Source organism: Phaethon aethereus (genome assembly GCF_964289735.1).
Source record: "Phaethon aethereus genome assembly, chromosome: 19".
NCBI lineage: Eukaryota > Metazoa > Chordata > Aves > Phaethontiformes > Phaethontidae > Phaethon > Phaethon aethereus.
Window position 1 is genome coordinate 7,609,203 of NC_138595.1, and position 21,377 is coordinate 7,630,579.

The 21,377-nt window shown below is 49.3% G+C and overlaps 1 protein-coding gene across 1 annotated transcript; it reads right to left on the reverse strand.

The window, feature by feature from the left end:
* Positions 1-7,408: 7,408 nt before the first annotated feature.
* PRKRIP1 (PRKR interacting protein 1) lies at positions 7,409-15,354 on the reverse strand (the record flags this gene model as incomplete). Its single annotated transcript, XM_082008784.1, has 6 exons — positions 7,409-7,527; positions 9,889-9,956; positions 11,820-11,905; positions 12,671-12,771; positions 14,177-14,255; positions 15,235-15,354. 6 exons carry the CDS (start codon positions 15,352-15,354, stop codon positions 7,409-7,411), a joined length of 573 nt encoding a protein of 190 aa, XP_081864910.1.
* Between the last annotated feature and the right edge of the window lie 6,023 nt (positions 15,355-21,377).

The following is a 21,377-nucleotide window of genomic DNA, read 5'->3' on the forward strand; positions in this document are numbered from 1 at the left end:
AATGCTGAGGGGACAAAATAGTCACGTTCAAAAGGAGGTAACAGACAGGACGAGCATCAACTACTGGAAAAGCTACATTTAAACAAAGTTGTCCTCAGTCAGTAGAAAAATGATGGAGCAAATAGCATCACACTTGCGAGGCCCAGAACAGAGAAAGGACCATCCGTAATTGCTAAAAAACAGCCAGGAGAACTAGGAAAGGTCACAACAGTAAACCTGGGAACTACTCCAGCAGGAATTCAGGAAGGCTGCAGAGCATCTAGCTTTTCATTTCAAAGCTGGCATCTCAACTTTCCCCTTTAAATCCTTCTTGCTAATAAAAAAAAATGTTGTATATAAAGACACGTTGGAAATAGTGCCCTCATCTTATCGTTTTGTCATAAGCTGACAGTGTATTTCACAGTGCATCATGGACTGGCCCCAAATGCAGCTCCTTAGAGTACCAAAGTAACGCCAGCTAGCATGTTCAGGGAGTCACTTTTTGCTCTTTCTTTGGAAACCAGGTTTTTTTTCAGTTAAACCACTGCTCATCATAGCTTGGTTCAGATGGGCACAGTTCTTCCCCAAGATTTCCCCAACAGTCATAGAGCTGAATGCTGTGTAGGGTTAACAACTGAACTTCCCAAGCTTCTCCAGTGGGAAGTTAAATTTCCTGAATTGCTCATGCTCCACTTACCAGCCACATCTGACCAAGAATCCTCTTCCCTTACTTCTCAACTCCAACAAACATCTGAAACTACATGTTTAACTCAGCCTTCCAAAGAACAGGAACCACAATTCTCTGATTAACGCCCACACTCCCAACTCTGCCACCGACCAGCACGGTGGTAGCAGGTAGCAACACCAGAGCTGCACCACACGAGACCCTTCTGGTGATAAATACTTGCTAGCTCCTGGGAGGAGATGTATGCCCAGAATCACACACGGTGCGATACTAATTAGTCCCAGCGCCACACCTCAAGGTCACGGGCACCTTGCTGTTCGTTTGAGAGGAGCCCCAGCCCTGCCCGCATCCCCCCCTGCTCCACCCAGCTCTCCACGGGTGCGGGCCACACGGTGACAGGTAATAAATCCTTGTTTGCTGTGAGATTTGAGGAAGTGGCAAAGACAGAAAGGACACCAACTGCCCACAACTCCAAATGCTATTACTAAAAAGGAATAAAGCTGTTCCAGGCACAATAACAAAGATTAGACTGCAGGAACAAATAAAACATTGCAGGGTGTAAGACTGTCCCTCCTGAGCATGGTGGGCCTTCAGATTCCAGCCCCCTCAGACATAATAAGGATGGCAGCAAAAGCACAAGACTTGTTTTTCAGGGCACGTATTTTTACACGGCCACTATTACAGCCCCGGAGGACTCCAGGATGGCTCCTGAACTGCTCAACAGTTTTCCAGTTATTAAAAAGAAAACAAACAAACAAACCCATAAAAAACCCTTTCATACAACAATAAAAACCAGAACAGAATAACAAGAGAGAAATCTCCCTGCTTACTCTGCGTTTCCAGAAAAAGGCAAGAATCACCTATTTTACAGAAGGAAGAAAAAAAAAATCTCCCCAAGCCTCCTGGGAAGATCGGAGCAGAAACATTCTATGAGCAGCAAAGTTATGAAGCTGTTTCCTGTGACAACATCCTGTGTGGATTCTGCAACGTATAGTGTGGGGTGAATTTATTAGCTTTGTCCTTAGTTGGGCCACTGACGGCCTCTACCCTGCCATTTATTTTCACAAAACGCGTAGGAACTTTGTATGTAGGAAACTTCAACCCCTGGGACAAATTCCATTGAAAAGACAAATGAATTCAGAGGTTACAGAGGGAGAGCAAGAATACCCAATCACATCTGCTTCTTTCCTTAGAAAAATAAGCTAAAAATACCACAAGGATGAATTTTTACTCTGGAGCAGCTCAAGGGATGTTCCCAAATAAGTAAACAACTTGAGAATAAAATCCGTAAATACAACTGTAGCCCAAACAAGCAGTAACAGGACAGCAAACTCACCTTGCTGGCTACAGACATGGAGAGACTGGGCAGAGGGCTCCGAGGGCTGAAACACAAGAACAAAGAAGCATTTCACATGCACTGTATCTTAAGCAGTTTTACTCTGGAAATATTTTTCGGCCAGTTATCTGCATCAGAGGAGAGTTATTGTGGAGATTTCATGTTCCTGCCTTGCAACATTAAAGCTTTAGGACACTTGCTTTTGCAGAAATAACTATCCTTCAGGGTTTTACCACACAGGGCTGTTGAGTTTTGGATGGAGAATCAAGACTTCCCCAGGAGACCTCTTCCTCAGCCTAAGAGCCAGATCTGGCCAAGTCCATCCCATCTTTACTCACTTTTGTTGTACCACCGATGCACTTGACCACATTTCATTTCACACTGCTGAAGACAGAAAGCTCTCTGCAATTGCTACCTCATATTGATTTTGTTAATCTGTCCAGCGTGGTCCTTCAGAGCAGTGAGCGTAGCGGGGAAAGCCTTCGCCGGGCCTTACATCTCAGCTGCCCCTGCGCAGTTGCAAGCTCACGTGCGGGGATTTCTTCGCAGCAGGGAGTGAAGCGGACGCCGCCGGGGCTGATATGCGGATCCCCTCCTGCCGCCAGTGCTCCCTGAGGAATCGCCCACAGACTGCTCTCTCAGCAGCACTGTCAGCTTCTCTGCCTGGCTTTGGGATGCCGGCCCCCGCCTCGGACCCAGGTTTCTGCCCTGCACCCCGAGACTATCAGCAGATTGGTACCAGCACCTTTCTCCCCTGTATAGTGTCATTTAAGACCCCGCACACCGTGGCTAAGCCTAACCTCGGGCCCCGCTACTCCCCCTTCTTCCCCTGCTCGGGGCCTCCCAAGCTCAGGCTGCCTTTGCTATGGGGAACCCCTTCCCAGGTTCTCTGCTGGCTCGGGCCCCCCTCTCAGCAGCACCCCTGGGATGGCACACCATGCAGGCAGGGTGTGACACCCCGCAGCTGTGACCCCCCCGTTCCGGCAGCACATCTCACGCAGGGGATTCCCTCCTGCCCACCCAGCAGGATGTGACCCCCTCGCCCCACCACAGCTGGGACCCTACTCACAGGGCACTGCCTGAGCAGGGGGTTTCTCCTCCTCCTTCCCAGCCATGGCCCAGGCAGGATGTGACCCCACACAGCGAGGATCTCCCCTCCAACAGCACCCTCAGACAGGGGAGCCCCCAGGCCAAAAGGTGACCCCCTCAGGGCGAGGATCCTTCCTCCCAAAGGCACCCTGAGGCAGGAGACCCTCCCCAGGCAGGATAGGACCCGCTTCCCCCCCACAGCTGGGATCCCCCTTCCAGCAGCACCCTGGGCCAGGGGCTTCCCTGCACCGTAAGCCGGAGGTGTCTCCCCTACAGCATCCCCAGCGAGAGGAGCCCTCTGTCAGGATACGACCCCCGAGGGCTGGCCTGCGTCCCAAGGGAGCTCCCAGACACCGCCGGGCAGGATGGGACCCCCTGCTCTGCCCACAGCGGACCCCTACCACAGCCCCCCGGCGCTGGCAGGGGATTTCCCCTACCTGGGCAGGACGAGGCACGTACCCCCCGCCCAGCACCGCGGGCAGGGGAAGCCCCATCCGGGCAGGATAAGACCAACCCTCCGCTCCCCAAAAACCCGGGCAGGGTGAGACCCCCTCCTGCCGAGGCAGGAGATGCGCCCACCTATGCAGGATGAGCGCCGTCCCCCCCCCCCCCCCGGTGGGTCAGGATGAGGCACCCCCCCCGGGGCAGGGCCCCCCGCCCGGGCGGGATGCGACCCCCCGGGGCCGGGCTCACCGCGCTGGCTGGCCAGGGGCCGGGCCGGGCCGGGCCGCCCCGGGAGCGCCCGCCGCCGCCGGCTGCCGAGAGCCGGAGCCGCCTCCGCCGCTGCCAAGGCAACGCCGGGCACCCGCCACGTGACCCGCAGGAAATGGGGGGGCGGGCAGGCGCCCCGCCCGCCGCACGTGACCGCCGCCTCATTGGGCCGTGGCGACGCCAGGCACCGCCCCTTGGCGGAGGGCGGGGCCAGAAGCGGGGCGAGGCGGGCACCCCCCAACCCCGCCTCCCGCGGTGCAGCGCCGAGCACCGCGGCGTGCGGGGCCGGGCCGGGGGCTGCCCCCGCTGGGCGGAACCGGGGCCTCCGCTGGGCCCCCGAGACAGGGCGCGGTGGTTTGGGGGCTTTACTAAACGGGGACACGCACTTAGCGGTTACAGAGGAAGGACGTCCTGGGGGTCCCCCGGCCGCGGAGCCGTTCCAGCAGGGGGCTGGGATCCTGGGGGCCGCAGCCTTCTGAGCTCCGTGTGAACACGCAGCTGTAGGGGGGGAAAAAAATTGTCTGCGGCTCCCTAAATTCATGGTCAGGGTGAAACCCCCCCAGTGATAAAAACGTTACTCGGTCTGGACCTTGTGTCTGACAGTCTTTCCACAGAGAAGGTATTGGTGCAATGGGATGTAAATGTGCTTTTATTACAATTATTAATTATACAGCAAAACGTGCTGCCTTGTGCCTCCGCCGAGCTGCAGCATCCTCTGGCTGAAGCACAGAAAAGGCTCCCTGTGCAGAGCGGGGCTGCAGAGGCCAGGCTGCTATCTCCCCGCATCCCTCCTCTATTGACTCAGCAGGAAATCCTGTATCAACCCATCGGAAGAGCAAGGATAGGGACAGACTGATGGGAAAGAGGAGGGAGTTCCTTCCCTGAAGAGGAAATAAAGAAAATGCTGAAAGGCGGCACAATGGGTCAGCTGTATCACACCGTAGTTCCATCTTCCCGAATTCACTTCTGCCTGTGGGAGGGAAAAGACAAAGGAAACTATTCCTAAAAACTTCTTAAAAAGACAAATGCATCTGTTACCCTGAGCATGCTTTTCACCTCTGAGATTATGAATAACTCTGCTCAGTTACAGCACTAACGCTGCTGTCTCTTGGGGTCCCACACTTGCACAAACACATGTAGAAATGCTGCTAAAGCAGCAAACTTTAGCCTCTGAAGATTAGTCTCCATCAGAGAAAGAAGAGGGACTCCTCTAGAAAAGAATCCAGAGCAAGAATTTAATGTAAGCAGGTCAAACTCCTTGGCACTTTAAAGCCTTTATTATTTATTATTCCTGCTTTTTCAGTGACGTATTTGGAATAGGAAGCAGTTGTAGTATAGTTCCTCATTTTACTACACATGGGAGTACTTCCCTTTTTCCACTCCATGGACGACTTTTTCCCTGTTTTGAGGGCACAGAGTACTTGCATTTTGCCTTAACGAAGAAACATCCCTTCAAACGCTCGCTCTGAAGTGCCTTTGTATTCTGGAAGACATAGTACTGACATGAACCACCACAGCATGGTATAGTTTTTTTGAGAATTCATAGCAACACCTACCAAATGCAGCTCCTACTGCTACATTCAGCCACCCCAGCAAGAAAGACTGTAAGGCAGATGCCACCTTCAGCAACACATTCTCTTTGCTTTTTATGGATTTCAATTACAAACTTAGCATTCTTAGAAAATGAAGAGTATTGATAATTCAGCATGGGTAACGATGGCGTCTTAAGGAGGCAGGATGAGGCCACACAACTTGAATTTGTTTAGTTCACCAAGACAAACTCAAGTCCATCTTCCTCACGACTGAGAGAAGCATGTCCTCATGCAGCAACATTTGCTCTACTTAATCCAAAACAGCACTTACTTATTCAGCTCAAAAGTCCAACAAGCTCAGAGGCAAAACAGTCTTTGTTTATTTGTGAGACTCTCGCATCTCCTCTGTCCACAAAAGCTGAGAAAGATCACAATGTTTTTATGGTGCATCCTCCGACACAGACGTAACGACAGGGCTTACCTGCCCTAAGGGGGATTGGAGTGAAGCAATTCTCATAACTCATCTCTCCACAGGGAAAATGCCAACAACAGAACATCCATTCTGCATCTTAAGCGCTAGAGAAGGAAACACTGTCACAACGTACTCTGAAGCACCTGCCTCTATGGAGATTAAACAGAAAACAATTCCATGCAGATCTCTAACCCAGGGGGGTGGTGGGGATATGGACCTTGCAGCTCTGAAGTTATCCAGCTCTGAAGTCTTTGGGTATGTACAGGGGAACCAAACACAAACATCACTTGCACTTGATCACATCTGCTTCCCCGCCACCATAATACCACTGAGAAACCATTACATAAAGCCAGCTCAGACAAAAATCAGGATTTCTGGCAGCACTGTTCAACAAAGGCTAAATCTGAAAAGGATTCTCCCTTTTTATTGTTTTTGCTTTAAATAATTTGGCATTAACAAAGGCATTAACATTAAAGAAGAAGTAGCACCACATTCTGGATGCCAAGGTCCTGGGATGAGCGTGTCTGAAAGATAGCAGGCACCTCTAATTAAAGATACACTGAAAAGACAACAACCTAAGTTACAAATAAAACCACCACTGCATATGCTTTTCAGTTAAGCACCGATAAGTAAATATGTATATGGATGTTATGATTCCTACCAGGGAACCCAAAGCTCAAAGCAGAGAGCTCAAGCAGAGAGAAAGGCAAGTGTCATTACATGAAGCTGAACACAAGCAAAACCATTCCATTCCAAGCCTTTCTGCCAGAAAATGTTTTACAGACATAATCCTTTGGGAAAGATATTGTTCCAATCCAAAAGCAAAAAGTAAATGAAATGCAGCTACCACCTTTTTCCATATTATCATGTGTACCACACCACTTTGGTCTTTTTGTTCCTTCCTGCAGCACTGCAAGCATCTCTTTATTTTACTGAAATCCTCTTCAAAAAAAAAAAAAAAAAAAAAAGACAACAGAACAAGCCAATGCATCCCCTTTATTCATTTAAAAAACATGGAAGAAAAGCAATAGGGAAAGTTTTAGCAATAAAAAAGGAATCCTGCTTAAAAATCTATAGAACTTGTCTAGCAACATAAACTGATTTCTTTGGGTTAGAGATGACCCCATACAAAACCCCAAATTCAGAACACTCACAGTGCAGGATAGTCTGGCTACAGACCACTTTTCTACTTTAGGTTAAACTCTGCCCTTAGATTCACATATCCCACTGCTACCAGCTTTGACATAAGTAGAATACGTAGCCCTCACAGTAATATTTTCCTTAAATGGTAATGGGTATGTTTTAGCTTTCAGACAGAAAAACACTCTGGGCCATGTTAGAAAGAACTCTAGGGTCACAGAGACTTATGGCTGACTCTTTAGAGCAAACTTAGAGCAGACTGCACAGCAGTTATACAAGCAATTAAGAAAAAATCTCTTATTTGGCATTTCTCTATCAGTATCTCTTGGGCCTGTGACGTGAAGGTCATTCACCATTAAGCAGATGTAACGTATGCCAATGGATTCTGCTTGGCTCAGATGAAAGACTTTCATGCTCCTGAATGTAAAGCAATGAAGACTGTTTCCAGCTGTCCCTTAAAGGCCTCATCCTCTTCCCATTACAAAACTTGGCTCTTCAGCATCATCCTCCTTTTCTTCTTCCTCCTCCTTGCTATCCTCTTCATCATCCTCGCTGCTGACTCGCTCTTGAGATTGATCAGGTTCTAAAAACATGAACGGTATGAATTGATAACATATTCCCATGTGTCTTCCTTGTTAAGTAGCTAACAACAAAACAGTCTCAGCTGCTAAGCAAACATGTATTAGGTCACGCTAATTAGCACGGATGGATAACATATTCCCATGTGTCTTCCTTGTTAAATATCTCACAACACAGTAGCCCCAGATACTAAGGAAACATGTATCAGGTTATGTTAATTCTACCGAGGGATGTAGAGCTCAGAATATGGAATTGTCCCTTGGAGAAATATTACCTTACCTCCAAAGTTATCACTGTGCCAAGTTCATCATTAACGACCCCACCTCCTAGGGAACTTTATTTCAAACACGGGTAGTCAAATGCTGGAGTGAGGGATTGTTTTATTCCCAATCTCACCTCTGCATATCGGCATGACCTTTCAAGCATCACTGAGTACTGTTAAGGAATGCAGGCACTGGGAAGCCACGGGCAAGACTCACTGTATTTCTACATCTAACCAAGTTTACAGAAACTCCACAAGGTGCCATGAACTTTTACAGACTGTTTGGTATACTGGAAGTACAGGAACTCGTTAAGATATGTGTAAGATTAATGAGTGTCACAGAAAACTCCTGAAGCCTGCTAAAAGACCAGAAAACACCTACTAGAAGATAAATAATGGATAATGGAAATTAGGTACGGCAATAAAGTGGGACCTGAATATAATAGCCATTCTTCTGCTCTCACCAGCTCTTGTACCTTTACTGTTTCTCAGATCGAGTCACACTCAGCTCGTGCTCTGACACGTAGGATTTAGCATTAATGGTCTGATGCCACCGCGTGGTGAAATTCTGTACTTTCATTTTTATTAGGGGTCTGTACAATAATGCAACCTTAACAGCTGACCTTATATAGCTCCAACCTTTATTCTTAATGTTTTTACTACAACAAAGGTGAAAGATGGCAACTCAGAGGTTTTATTTATTCATTCAGAAACAAAGATAAATGCTTGCCTGCCACATCCAACAAATACACTTCAATTAATTTGGAAGAACTCTTCAGATCTCAACACAGGGCACACAAAACTAGAAAAAGACAAGCCTGTTCTCAGTAGACTAAAGATGGCTATCCCTGGCTTCTATCCCCACTGACTTATTATTATTATTATTACTACTACTACTATTGTGATTATTATTAAAAACACAACCACAAACTGTAAAGAGCTAAGAACTGTTCTAAAGACAGGAGAGTTTGGATTCTGCCTTCTAGAAGATGCCTTACTTGTGCCAAACAAAAACACTCCTGGTGTACAACTGGTACATGGCTGTCCCATACCACAGTGCCAGTCCCTGATCCAGCTCCCCTTTCTCCCAGCCACTCCCTAAAGGGATGGGTATTCTGCTTTGTTCACTCAAAGTGAACAAAAGTGTGTTGACTCATACTTAAATTCTCCTCCCAGCCACAAGTCATAAGCGAGTAGCTTTCAAAAAAAACCAAAACAGAACCAAAACACTGAAAAAAATCCTCTCTGCTACATTTGCTTGCTGTCAACAAGTAAAATTAACCTAACGATTAATTCGTCCTCCCAAGTTCATACGGGAGTTTGGCAACAGTTCAGTTGAAACAGAACCTATTCTGAAAAGCAAAGCAAAAGTAAGGTAGAACTGTCAGACGAGTCACTGGTCTAGTAGAATTATCAGAAACCGTTGTAACTTTAACACTAAGAATTGCTGCAGAGTTAGTGTGCACAAAGGACAATTACTTGCAAGAGCAAGCTAAAACATACTCACTGAAAGGAAACGTATTCAAAAGTTTGAGCAAACAGTTACACTGACATTGCTGAACATTAATTTTCAAGACTGCAGGAGAAGAGAGGTTTTTCACATTTATTTCTATGCAAAGTAAAATAGTCATGAGGAACAGATGGCACCAAGGTGGCTTAATTCCTTACACACAAAACCATAACTCAGTTTCTTGCTGTGCATGTTTTCTACCTGTTTTCCCATATGCATTCAAAATATACTTTAAAAAAAGAACAGCCTTTAACAATACTGCCTTTTTTAGCAGAAGGTGTTCTAAATCTGCAGTTTGTCAGAATAGCTGGGGCAAAACATCTACAATCAACAAACTCGGATTCCAATGTTTGCTGTCCAAAGTTTCCCCCAAATAAAGGGAAAATATTCACAAACAGCCAAGTTATTTGTAAGATTAAATCTCAACATAGATGTCTTTCAAAGAGGACTTTTGAAACATTAGCTAAAATAACAAGCTTAAGGTTCAGTCTCCCTGTTGAGAATGCTTGGGGCAGGGAGTGGAACGAACCCTTCTAGGCTTCGATTCAAGAACAGAACTGAGTCTTGAGAAAAGAAAACTAAATTTCACTGACCTTTTTCCTGCTTCTTTTGTTCAAGTTTATTTTTCTTAGCTTGCAGTTTCTTCTCTTTTAACTTCTGGCTATAAAGCAAAGAAAAAAAGACTCTCTTGCAAATCCAACATTGCAGAGCTTCTGCACATTCATATGCTGATAAAGGACATATTACAGACATCGTGGAAAAGCAGACTTCAGAAGAGACGTTCAATTTACATTTGGCCTTAACTGAAAATTCAGTGAGAGCAAGCTTAGACACGTGATCAACAGAAACTTTTCTATGTTGTTTTTAGTCTAATGGAATCCTTTTTCTTAAAAAGTCTTCCATGACGCCACTGCAACCAAAACTATATGATATGCAAGAATCTCCAGGAACACAGAAGAGAGAAGGAACAAAAATTAAACTGTCCTTATATTTTAGCTACCTAACCTAGTAAACAAAAAGAGAAAACTGTCAAAACCCAGGCTGCTGGAACTGACCATTATAAAAATAATTAAGTCATCACAAGTAATATATTCTTTAATTGCTAAAAAAAACCCCCCACAAACCAAAAAAACAAGCAGTATGCTTTGACCTTCATCTTTGGCTGTACTTAATCAATACGTTGGGCCCTAGTGGGTAACATGAGGGGAATGAGGGAATTTCAGTTTGGACAACCCAGTTCTCTTTGCCTAGCTAAGGTAACCAGGCAGCCTAATGGCAGACACAGGGCAGAGCAATCTGGGATTCATGCTCCCCTCTCAACACCATAAATGAATTCTCTTGAAACAGAGAGCCAAGTACTGTACCTGTTAGGACAGAGGAGAAAGCGTGGCGAGGGAAGTTAGAGGGGCTCCTACAGGGCTAAAGCCGCGTGGTACCTACACCGTTAAGACTATAGAAGGGGAACAAGGAGGTGTTAGAGTGTTTAGGCAGCATTTGCTGTTTGAACAGTTGTTCTCCATCTCAGCCAGCGAAAGGCAGCAGGCCAGATCTGACTTGTTGGCCATCTGTCAGACCACACTAAACTAAAGTAAGGTGGCAACAGTGTTTGTGTTGCGCACTTTTGTGCTAACATGCCAGTGAGTCACCCTGCACAGGCCTCTCAGCAGCAACTCTCAGCTACGAGATGTAAAACCCTCATTCTCAAAGAAGCAAGAGAAAGGCTGCTCAGGGTCAGACCATGTGAAAGAGCCAAGCCATGATACCCTGCTATTTCTGAAAGGTATGGTGGACACAAACTGTGGAATTTAAATTCTTGTATCACTGCATTACAATTCTCAGACCATTTCTTGAGGGCATCAATCTTGTAACTGTTTCACTTTGTCTAAAACTTGAGAGAAGGAAAGGTTTCATATTTAATTTTTCCATCTAACTTAGTAGACTTGACCTGTCTGGATCACACTGAGGTAGGTACTGATTTTACCAATACTGTTAAAAGGTCACACATCAGTGGCCTCTTCACTATTCAGAGACTGAACTGGGCTGGTCACACTGATGGTGTACAGAGGACAGCATCATGCCCCATCACACTCCGCTAGTCCAATCCCATATGCGCACCCATTAAGTGGCATCCATTTCTGCACTTAAGCTGCTTGGCGTCAGCTCTTTCAGATTATTTATTTAAGCCAGATGTACATAAAACCCTTTCCTGACATTGTTATAAGAAATATGCAGTAAGACATGTAGCAGTGAATACCACAGTGTCAGCAAAAGCTGCTCAACCAGTCAAAAACTACCCTGCTAGCAATGGCACGGAAAATAAACCATGCCAGCAAAGCCTGTCAAGTTTAGAGCTACCTTTAGAAACCAAACAATGACGTTAACAAAATTAATTTCCACAGCCAGACTTCTCAGCTGATAGATGTAGACACAGAATGACAGCATTTATCCAAAGCATGCAGCTACAGGTAAGGCACGGGGCATGAGTGTTTCCATGCCAAGCCTCACAGGAACAATCTGCCCTTACCGCTTCCTTCTGCGTTTTGCTGTTTGTTCTTCTGCAATCATCTTATTCCTCTCCAGTTTCTTCTGGAATTCCTCATCTAGTCTTTGCTGTAATTGATCACGTTATACTTTGGTCACAATCTAAATTAAAATACTTCTTTTCAAAGTCATGTCCTTTTAGGGAGAAGTCTTTCAGCAAAATACAGAAAGGAGCTTTGCCAGCTTTTGTCTGGCTACTTCTTCATACAAAAGCCATATTCCTAGGGGTGACTTCTGTACAGACAGCATTTTTAACCTGCAGCCTGAGCCAAGCATTGAAGCCTTTAGAGGGAGGAATCCTCACCAAAACGGATGAGGGAAGTTGGGCTTCTGCCCTAAGAATGCTCCAGTAAAAACGAGCATAATTTGAGACACAAACATTAACATATGGATCAGAGGACTCGTCTTGGCCAAGAGAGAGTGTAACAATAACGCTCTTTGAAGGAGCTGCTATTCTACTCAACCAAGACTTAAAAGAGAGAGATCCAGACTCTGTGCACAGGCACTTGCTTTGATTCTGTCTGTGCAAAAATGTTGTATTAGGCATTTCTAGTTTTTAAAGTATTTTCAATCCAACCCGAGAACACAAACATTCACATGCAGTCTTACTGTGTGCTAAGACAACCACTGAACGGAGAAGATGGAGCTTGTCTGACACAAAGTACCAAATGTTTCAATACTGACAAAGACACCGCATATCGCATATTCCTACATTCTTCCTCTGATAAGGGGTGGCTTGGAACTGAATTAGTATGACATGACTTTAAAAGAAAAAAAGATTTGCAATGAACATCAAATAGTCAGGGGGAAAAAAAATTAGAGAGTCCTGCTGACCTTCTCGGCCATGGCATCCATGAAATCTTGCCTCTGGTACTCTCGCCGACGAAGATGTCGGTACACGTGAAACTCTCCACTTCCAGCTCCAGCACTGGAACCTACAATAAAGAAGAGTTACTCTGCTACAAAACAATATATACTAGAATGACTACAGCTAGTTGCTGAGGGGCAGGACACACAAAAGGGCACCATAAGATGAAAATCTACTAACAACACACAGAGTGTGTCACCATTTTATATAAGCTCAAAACACTCACAATCAAAAGCGCAAGCGAGCTGCAAAACCATACACTTATGTTTCACTTGTTTCTACTGGCCAATTACTCCCCCAGAGAGAATCCAGTCTTAGTTGGACATTGAGGCAGTAAAAGAACTAGAGATCAAACACAAACTCCATTCTCTTATAGGCAGAGGTGAGCTAAAACATCCTACTGAGGCTGCTTCTCACTAATTTTCAGCACTTCACACAAAAAATAAAGGTCAACAGAAAGGTGATACACCCCGTCATATTATACTTTCCTATGCAAGACAGATACCACTGACAGTTTTTGACTGTTTCTTCATAAATGAAATCCCTATAGTGCTCTCTTCCTGGCATCAGTCTGCATGTTGAAGTCTCACAGGAGCTTTCAACATCGCACTCCATTCTCTTCCTCTGCGTCCTGGGCCATTTCTCAATGCAGAGCACAAAAAAAAAGCCTCAAAGACGACACCTAGTAATTAAAACATGGTAGCTGGGACTGCAATAGGGGTGCTCTTGATACCAACAGAATCCTAGCACGTCAGGTGCTCCCAGAAACATAAGACTGTTCATCTCAAGCACATGGCAAAGCTATTTGAAAAAGCCATGAAGGAATTACAATACGCAGAACAGTTTACAGAAGTGTATAAAAGCTTTAGTCCAAGATCAATTATTCTGAATGAAGAAAAAGTCAGCCTCTAGAAAGGATCATTAATAAAGATGACAGTCCTAAAGAAAGACAGAACTTCTACACGCAGATATGATTTATACCACAACTACTAAATTTATTCCTTGCAGGCAAAGTGTAAGTAAAATAATTGGGTCAGGTTCCCTGCACAGCTGCCAGCTCCCTACCTGAGCACATACAATCGTATCTGCTGCATGCGTCTGCTTCTCACTGCCTGAGACTCAAAGCAGTCAAAAGAGGGACTTAACTCTAAGTTTCCAGAGCACGCTCAGATCAACAGAAAGGACAACTATCATCATTTACTTGTCATCACCAGAGCAGAAGCTTATTTCACTGCACACAGTCCACGTGCTGGAGTGCCACAGGCATTGTTCATTTTGCATTCTGACAACAAGCAGAAAAGCGGAACCCAAGAAAATAAAACTTGGAAAAGCAACTCCTGAAGCACATTTCATACCTCTTTTCTCCAGCAAAATGAGCAACAACAGAAAAATGTCTCTGGCCTTTTCTGTTAAACACTTTTCTAAGTTTAATGTAGCTGACCCTACAGTGATCTGAAGAATAGTATCTTTACCCATGACATCTCGAACAAACTCCGGGGGAGGTCGTGGTGCCCATTCATTCAGTTTTTCAGGAATTGGTACAGTCTTCTCCTGCAAGAACAAACCAACCAGTCATCAGTATCTTCTAGGAGCAAAGTCTGCAATTTTAACACATTATTGAAAGGTGGTATATGTCTGACAACAGCCTCTTCCATCAGCTGACAGATCTCAGAAGGAGCACAGCTGTAGTAATTTCTTCATGCATAGGGATCAGCAGGCAGAAAACAAGAATCAGAAGGTCTCCTCTCTTTCTCTCAGATTCAGGCCTGCAGGTCAACAAACCCAGGAGGATTAGGAGTGCCTGTGCTTCTTTTCAGTACGGTAACTAGAAGGAAGCAAGTCAGCACCTCCACGCGCTCGCAGCAGCTGAGTATGCTCGCACTACCAGGAGTCTGGGAAGAGATGAAAGGCACTTGTGCACCTTCCATGTCAGATCTACGGAGGACAGGGAAGAGCAGGGAAGGGAAAACACACGGTGCAAGGTCAGAGGAAGAACACTCTGTGGGGACGTCTCGGCCTCCTCCAGCCCACAGAGAGGGAGGGCGCGAATCTCCACAGGACAGACACCTCCTCAGGACAAGGATCAAAACACCCAGTCAGAGGAACCAGGACCACGGCCTGCCCCCGCAATTAAAGATCAGCGGGCAGGAAGACCAGCGGGCAGAGCACTGAGGGGCCAGTCCTCCCCCTGGGTCCCCAGGGACGGGTGTCTCCCCTCACGGCAACCCGGGGTGTGTGGAGGGGGTTCGGCCTCTCTCCCCTCAGGGACCCGGGAAGGAGCGGGATGCAGGTCGGTCCCTCGCCCCTCACGGAGCCCGGGGGTGGTGGGGCTCGGCCCCGCTCCCCTCAAGGATCCAGGGAGGCCGAAGAGGGGGTGTGTCGTTCGCCTCCCCCCATGGAACCGGGGAGGGGGAAGGGGGGGTCGACCCCTCTACCCTCACGGACCCCGGAGCAGAGGGGCGTCGGTCTCCCCCTCCCCTCACGGACCCGCCGCCCCGGGCAGGAGCAGAGGCTCGGCGGGTGCCCTCACCGGGTTCCTCATGAGCCGCTCGAGGCGCAGGCGCTGCTCCTCGGCCGCGCTCCGCGGGATGACGAGCGGCTGCGGCTCCTTGCGCGGCCGCGGCGGCCGCGGGGCCGAGGGCGCCGCCATGCTCCAGCCGCCACCGCGCCCCGCCCCGCCGCCGACGTCACGCCGCGCGACGCGCCCGGTCTGCGGGGCCTCTGCCGCCTGACATGGCGGCTGCTCCCGCCCTGCGCAGGCAGGGCCGCGCCGTGGAGAGCATAGATAGCGTATGATAGACTCCCGTGGGGAAGCGGGCGCCTGACGGGCCGGCCGAGGGCCGTCAGGAGAAAGCAGGCAGCGGCCGAGGGTGGCTGCGGGCCCTTTCTGGGGGCTGAAGGCGGCTCCTGCCTCGCTTCTCCCAGGTCCCAGCTGTAACAGTGGGGCCCACTTCCCCCGAAAGCTGCGTTTGCTGGAGCTCTGATTTCCCCTGTCCCCCCGAGCACGTTCTCTCTCTAATGGCCCCCCCGTGGGACCCGTTAGCGAGGCAGCTCCGGCATCTGCCAGGCGGGCTCAGCCCTGACAGCAGAGCCCTGAGGCGGGTGAAAATTCAGTGCATTTCACACTGGCACCCTCGGCCCAGCCACAGCCCTTCCCCGTGACGGTGTAAGCGATACGGGACTTCCTAGTGCCTCCCCGGCAGGCTGCCTGCACCATCTGTTCCTGTCGCTTTGGCAATTAACCTGCTGTGGCCGCAGGCTTTGTCCGCCGATGGTGATGAACAGCGTGATTCTCCACAGCGCGGCCTCGTCGAGTGCCGGGGAGAGGCAGGCAGGTAGCGCGGGCGACGCCACACCGTCTGCATTCGTATTCACGTGGGGGCTTTGCAGAAGCGGTGCCTGGACCAGCTGAGGGCTTGTACACGCAGATCCACGCTTCTCTGATGGGGACGGAGCTGGCTGCGATACAGGCTTCCTCTGCAAGCCAAATTTCTTGTCCAGCCACTGTGGCCCTACAGAAATGGCATGGCATGTGCTCAGGCTGTGCGTGCGTCAGAGAATTAGCTAGTAAAGGTCAGCTGCAGTGGAAGAGGGCATAAGCCTTTGTGTAGTTTATGGAGATAAGCTGGGGCGTTGGGCTCCAGGTTTCAGACAGCTTCGTGCTGCGCATGTGGAGAGGGTGACAGAAAGGGGAACGGAGAGGTTGGGAATGGCTCCTTCTGAGATTTATGGGTCATTTGTATGACCTGAATTTATTAAGCCCCCATGCTCTTCCCCCTTCTGTGAAGAGAATCGGAGCTGGTCCTTAGGTTCAGCCCTGTGTTTACAAAAGACTTTTCAACCTCTACTGAGGTTGCTATGGAAATCAGACTAGTTTATGCCTCGTGTTTGTCTTACCAACCTGATTTGTAAAAGAATGCTGTGAATTTAGTGTTGGCTGAGTTCCCAGCTGGCCGTGCTGGCCCTGGGAGGCATCACTGCAGTCACAGCCCTGGCTGGAGCAATGCAAACAGCTTTCCCCATGCTGTGTCCCAGCTCACGAGCTCCTGTGCTTGCAGCTCTCCCAGCCTTGGGTCCTCTTCAGCCCACCAGGACAGAAACATGATAGTGCCAGCCTGTACTCAGCTACTGATAGGGAGACACCAGCTCCATTTGCAGAGCCCGGGACAGGTACTTGCCCCTGTCCCCTCTCAGTCACTGCAGAATGGGGTTTAGGAGCTGTGTTCCTGCAAATCGATTTGAGTCTCCTCTTCTCTCCACTCTGATGAGTCCTGAGCACAACACAGGCCAGTTTAGCCTGCTAGCCCATAAGGTGTCACCCTCTTTCTTCCTCCTCCCTGCCATGGCCAACTCTCCAAAACACAGCTTCCAAAAGCGGCGTGTGAGTGATGAGCTGTCGGGTCTCAGCACTCTGATGCCAGTCACCAGGAGAGGAAGGCAGAACGGCAGCCATGCTTGCAGACATTGCGACAGCTGCGTGGAGCAGCTGGGCATCTTGACTCCCTTGCCCGAAGCGTGGCTTGCACCAGCAACAACTCACAGCCCTGGGCAATAGTGGGCAGTTGCCTGTCATCCAACGGAGCCCACGCAAAGAGCGTGCGAAAAGAGACCTGGGAGCATCTCACTCTCAAGCTACGTGTCTAGGGAATTGGTGCAGACTCTTGATGTATTATGCATGTATCACGTATTGCTTTTAAAATAAGGGGACAAGACTATTATTTGGGTCATAAAAAAACATGAAATATTTCATCATGTCTTTAAAAACCACAAAGCCCACAAAATCAGAGTGCTGGGCTGGGATCTGGGCAGAACTGGACTTACTGGGGCAGGGGATTTACATTAGAACAGGGACGTGTTTTCATATTTCAGTGCAAACCAAACACAAAAATCAGCTCCCTGAGCTGTCTCAAAGCAGCTCATTTGTGTTTCAGAGCAATGGCATTCTGAGGAGCTGTCTTACCAAAGGGATCCTTCTGGAAGCACTGTCAGCCTTTGCTGAAAAAGACCCTGCGTGTCAGGCAGGCAGGAGCAGCCGTGGACGGCTCAGCCAGCCGCGTGAAACGTGGGAGGCTGTGCTGCTGAAATCCTTTCACATTTTTGCCCTTTTCATAGTAGCTGCCAGGGTGCAGCTTGGCGCCAGCATCCCCGCAGACTAGTCCTGCTCTGTCCCCGGGCAGAGGCTGTCACCGGCACACAATCCAGCCCAGCCCACACGCTGAGGCTGCTTTCCCCCTTGCTTCACTACCAGATCTTTGCGTTTGATGCAAAGGGCTGTTGCATCCTGCCCCTGCCCTCCCAGGAACCCCGCGAAAGGAAAGGAAAGCAGTTTTTCCAGCAAGACTAATGCTGTAATTAGCCAATTTTCTAAGATGCTGAGGTGCGAAGGGCTTACAGTGAAGCAGGAGGAGCAGCTGTCCTGCAGGCACAGCCCTCAGTGCCTGCCTTGCGGGCAACGGAGTCGTCCGTACGGAGGGGCCGTCACCTGCCCAGCTCCTGAGGGGTGAGCTCTCCAGGACCGGTGAACAGGCTCTGGAGCCTTTTGGGGAGGGAATGTTTTTGTGAATGGATCGTGACACAACCACAGCCTGATTACAGAGCTGAGCGGCTCCCTCCACCCCCCCAAAGCCATGTGTTGGCTGCGTCTGGAAGCCGTGTCTGTCACGCTGCGTAGCTGTGATGGTACGGTCGGGGACAACGTACCAGTTTTCCCAGGGGCTCCTCAGCAGAGGAGAGCACGCTAGAAAGACATACAACGGCGGAGTGTGAGGCACGGCCTCCCAGGAGAGACGAAGGCATGGGGGGATGACACGCTATGGGGAACGCGGCTGCTAGGAGATGCCAGCATGGGCCTTTGGCAAGGGAGGGCCATCTTCACGCCCCAGGGCTGCTACTTCAGTATTATCTGCGCTGCTCCGGGGATGGAGGCGTTCCAACTTGCACCAGTGACAAACCAAACAAAGAAAATAACAGACTGGGAGGAAAGGAAACCCTGCCCTGCAGAGCCTGGGCCCATCCTCCACCTCCCTCTGCTCAACAGTAGAGAAAAAGATCCCTCTTCTCCATCCTGGGTGCACTCCAGCAGGCAGAGGCAATCTGAGCCCAGCCCCAACTGCCTTGAGATACCAACGAGGTCTACACACATGCGACATGACGGCATCCTCCCTCTCTCTCTTATTTCTTTTTTTTTTTTTATGGAGCAAATCCAACAGAGCCCCAAGCTCATGCGCTGTCCTTTTTGCAAGTGATTTTATTTTAAAACTGGAACTCGAGTTCTCCATTTGTTTAACAAGTCCCCCCTTTTTTTTTTTAAATAAAATTAATTTATTCTACAGAACAGTAAATTCTTCCAGACTCTTCCCTATTTACAAATTAACATTTTTGCTTGCAGATCATTGCTTCCCCCTCCTTTTCCTATCCCGTGATGCAGAAGATGAAAAATCAGCCAACGTTTGAAGGTCTGTAAGGCAGTGCTCCCATTCACAACCCCCTGGCCCATTGCAGGGACCTCAGTGAAGAACAAGAGTGATGATGTCAGTGCTGCATCAGGAGGTGCCCCCTCATTCACCATGTGTTAAATCCATCAGCCAAGAGCTTCTGTCCTCTGCCTGCTGCACGGGCTCCTCCGAGCTGTGCTGAGGAACGAGAAATACCTCTGCCAGAGCAAACTGTTCCCGCTGCCCTCTGAAAGGATGCGTTTGGGGAGGAGGTGGCATTTGCTGCAGGAATAAGATCCACCAGCCCTCGTCTCACACACTCATGGACCAGAAAAGGCAGCGCTCACATCACAGGAGAAGACAAGGAGCCTTGGAGACACCTTCCTTACCCCCTTGAAGAGGGAGAGATAAGAGACTCCAGTGCTGGGGACATGCTTTGCTACCTCAGGAAAGAAGGCACCTAAAAAAAAAATTGACCCAAAACTCCAGGCAAATTCAAGGTTAGTTCTGAGCTAGGTTCTGGCTTGGCTCGTATCTCTCTTTGTGCACCAAGTGGTAACTTCTAGCTGGGTGCGGTGGGCTCTGCTCTTCCTGGAGACCTGTCCAGACACTTCAAAGCCACCTCGCTCCGGTCCTGCTAGCACTGTCACCCAGGCCTGGCAGCCACATGGGCAGCCAGGAGTCCTGGTGACAGGGAAGACAAGCTGTGTGAGGCAAACCAAGAGGGAAGTGCAAGCGTTGTCTGCAAGCAAAGCTACCCCTTCGGAGGGTCTCGCGCCTCACCATGAGGCACGCAATCTCGGTAAGCAACCTGGCTTGTAAAACCACCCTAAGGGCTTCAGTGTCCTGTAGGAAAAGCAGCGACAACATAGCGCATACCTGGCCACACTGGGTTTCTGCTCTACATTCTCTTCCAGGGCTCACCTTTATCAGGGGAACCTCCTTTTTCTGCTCTAGATGCATGTGACTGCACTGGTGTATCCGAAAGCCACCAAGAAGCGGTGACCGCTGCAGTGCCTGGCTCTTCCCGACAGCAGTGCTGCTACAGCCGTCTCTGCCAGGGAGGGACTTCAGGCACCGGCAAGGGCAATCCTGCCTGTCGCCCCAGTCAGCCTGGCCTGGCCACTCCGTGTCGGCAGGCTGTTCACCCACCTGGCAGCAGCCCCGTTCCTTGTGCTCTTCCTGGGCATTTCTACTTCTCTAAGAAAAAAAAAAAACCAACAACAAAAAAACCCCTCCAATAGCATCTCCTGAAGATGTGTAGTGTTTTCGTTCCCGGGAGCCCAGCCAAGCACCTGCAGGGTGAGGCTGCCCCTCACCTCTGGACACAGCCCCCAGCCTCTGTCTGACCCCCGGAGACATCCCCAGTGACTAACCAGTGATGCAAAGCGGGGGCGTTGTCATATTTTTCAAGGTTTGCCTTGAGCAATGGAAAATATTGCCTCGCTGCAGTAAAGAGAAGGCAGAAGGCTGAGCTGATGCCCTTGCAGAGAGCTTAGGTTTTGAAAAAGCAAGACAGAGAGGGAAGAAGAAAGGGATTATCCAGGGATTCTCCGTAGGTACAGCTAGGAGAAAAAGGACAAAGGAACAGAAATGGCAGGACAGCAGGAAAAACCTTCCTCGAATGCGATGCATTAGGCCTTGTAAAAAAATTTCTCCTGGCAGAGGGTGGGAAAGGTGCCCCAGAGGGAGCCTGAAAGCCAGCCTGGATAAACCCCCACGCCTCTGTGGCGGTGCCCTCTTGGGTGCACGGATCCGCGTGTGCGAGAAAAGCCTCTGCGTGGGGATCTGCCACTTCCACCGTCATCCTGAAACACCAGAGCCCCTCGGCGGCTGGTTTGCGGGGCGATGGTGCCAGAAGGGGTGTTGGCCACACTGGGCTTTCTCCACAGAGGGGACGTGCTGAGGTGCTTTAGCCGGAGGAAGGAGCCCATCACAGCTTTGCACTGCCATCCCAGCAGGGGCATCCCCAGGGAGGAGACACATCTCAGGGAGGAGACACAGGGAGCCCGGCTCAGCCCCAGGAGAGCTCTTGGTCCAGAGGGAAAGGGAATAGGCTGCAAAGTCCAAAATGGCACTGACACTTTCAGCCTCCCAAACCCCCAGCACTGCCCCAACCTCGGGGCTGGCGCCAGATCCAGCCAGGACATCGCCCATGGCTCACACAGCTCCTGAAAGCGGCAGGGAAAAAGATGAATGTCCCGGCCGGGTTGCTGGTGGTGGCAGGAGGAGGCAGTGA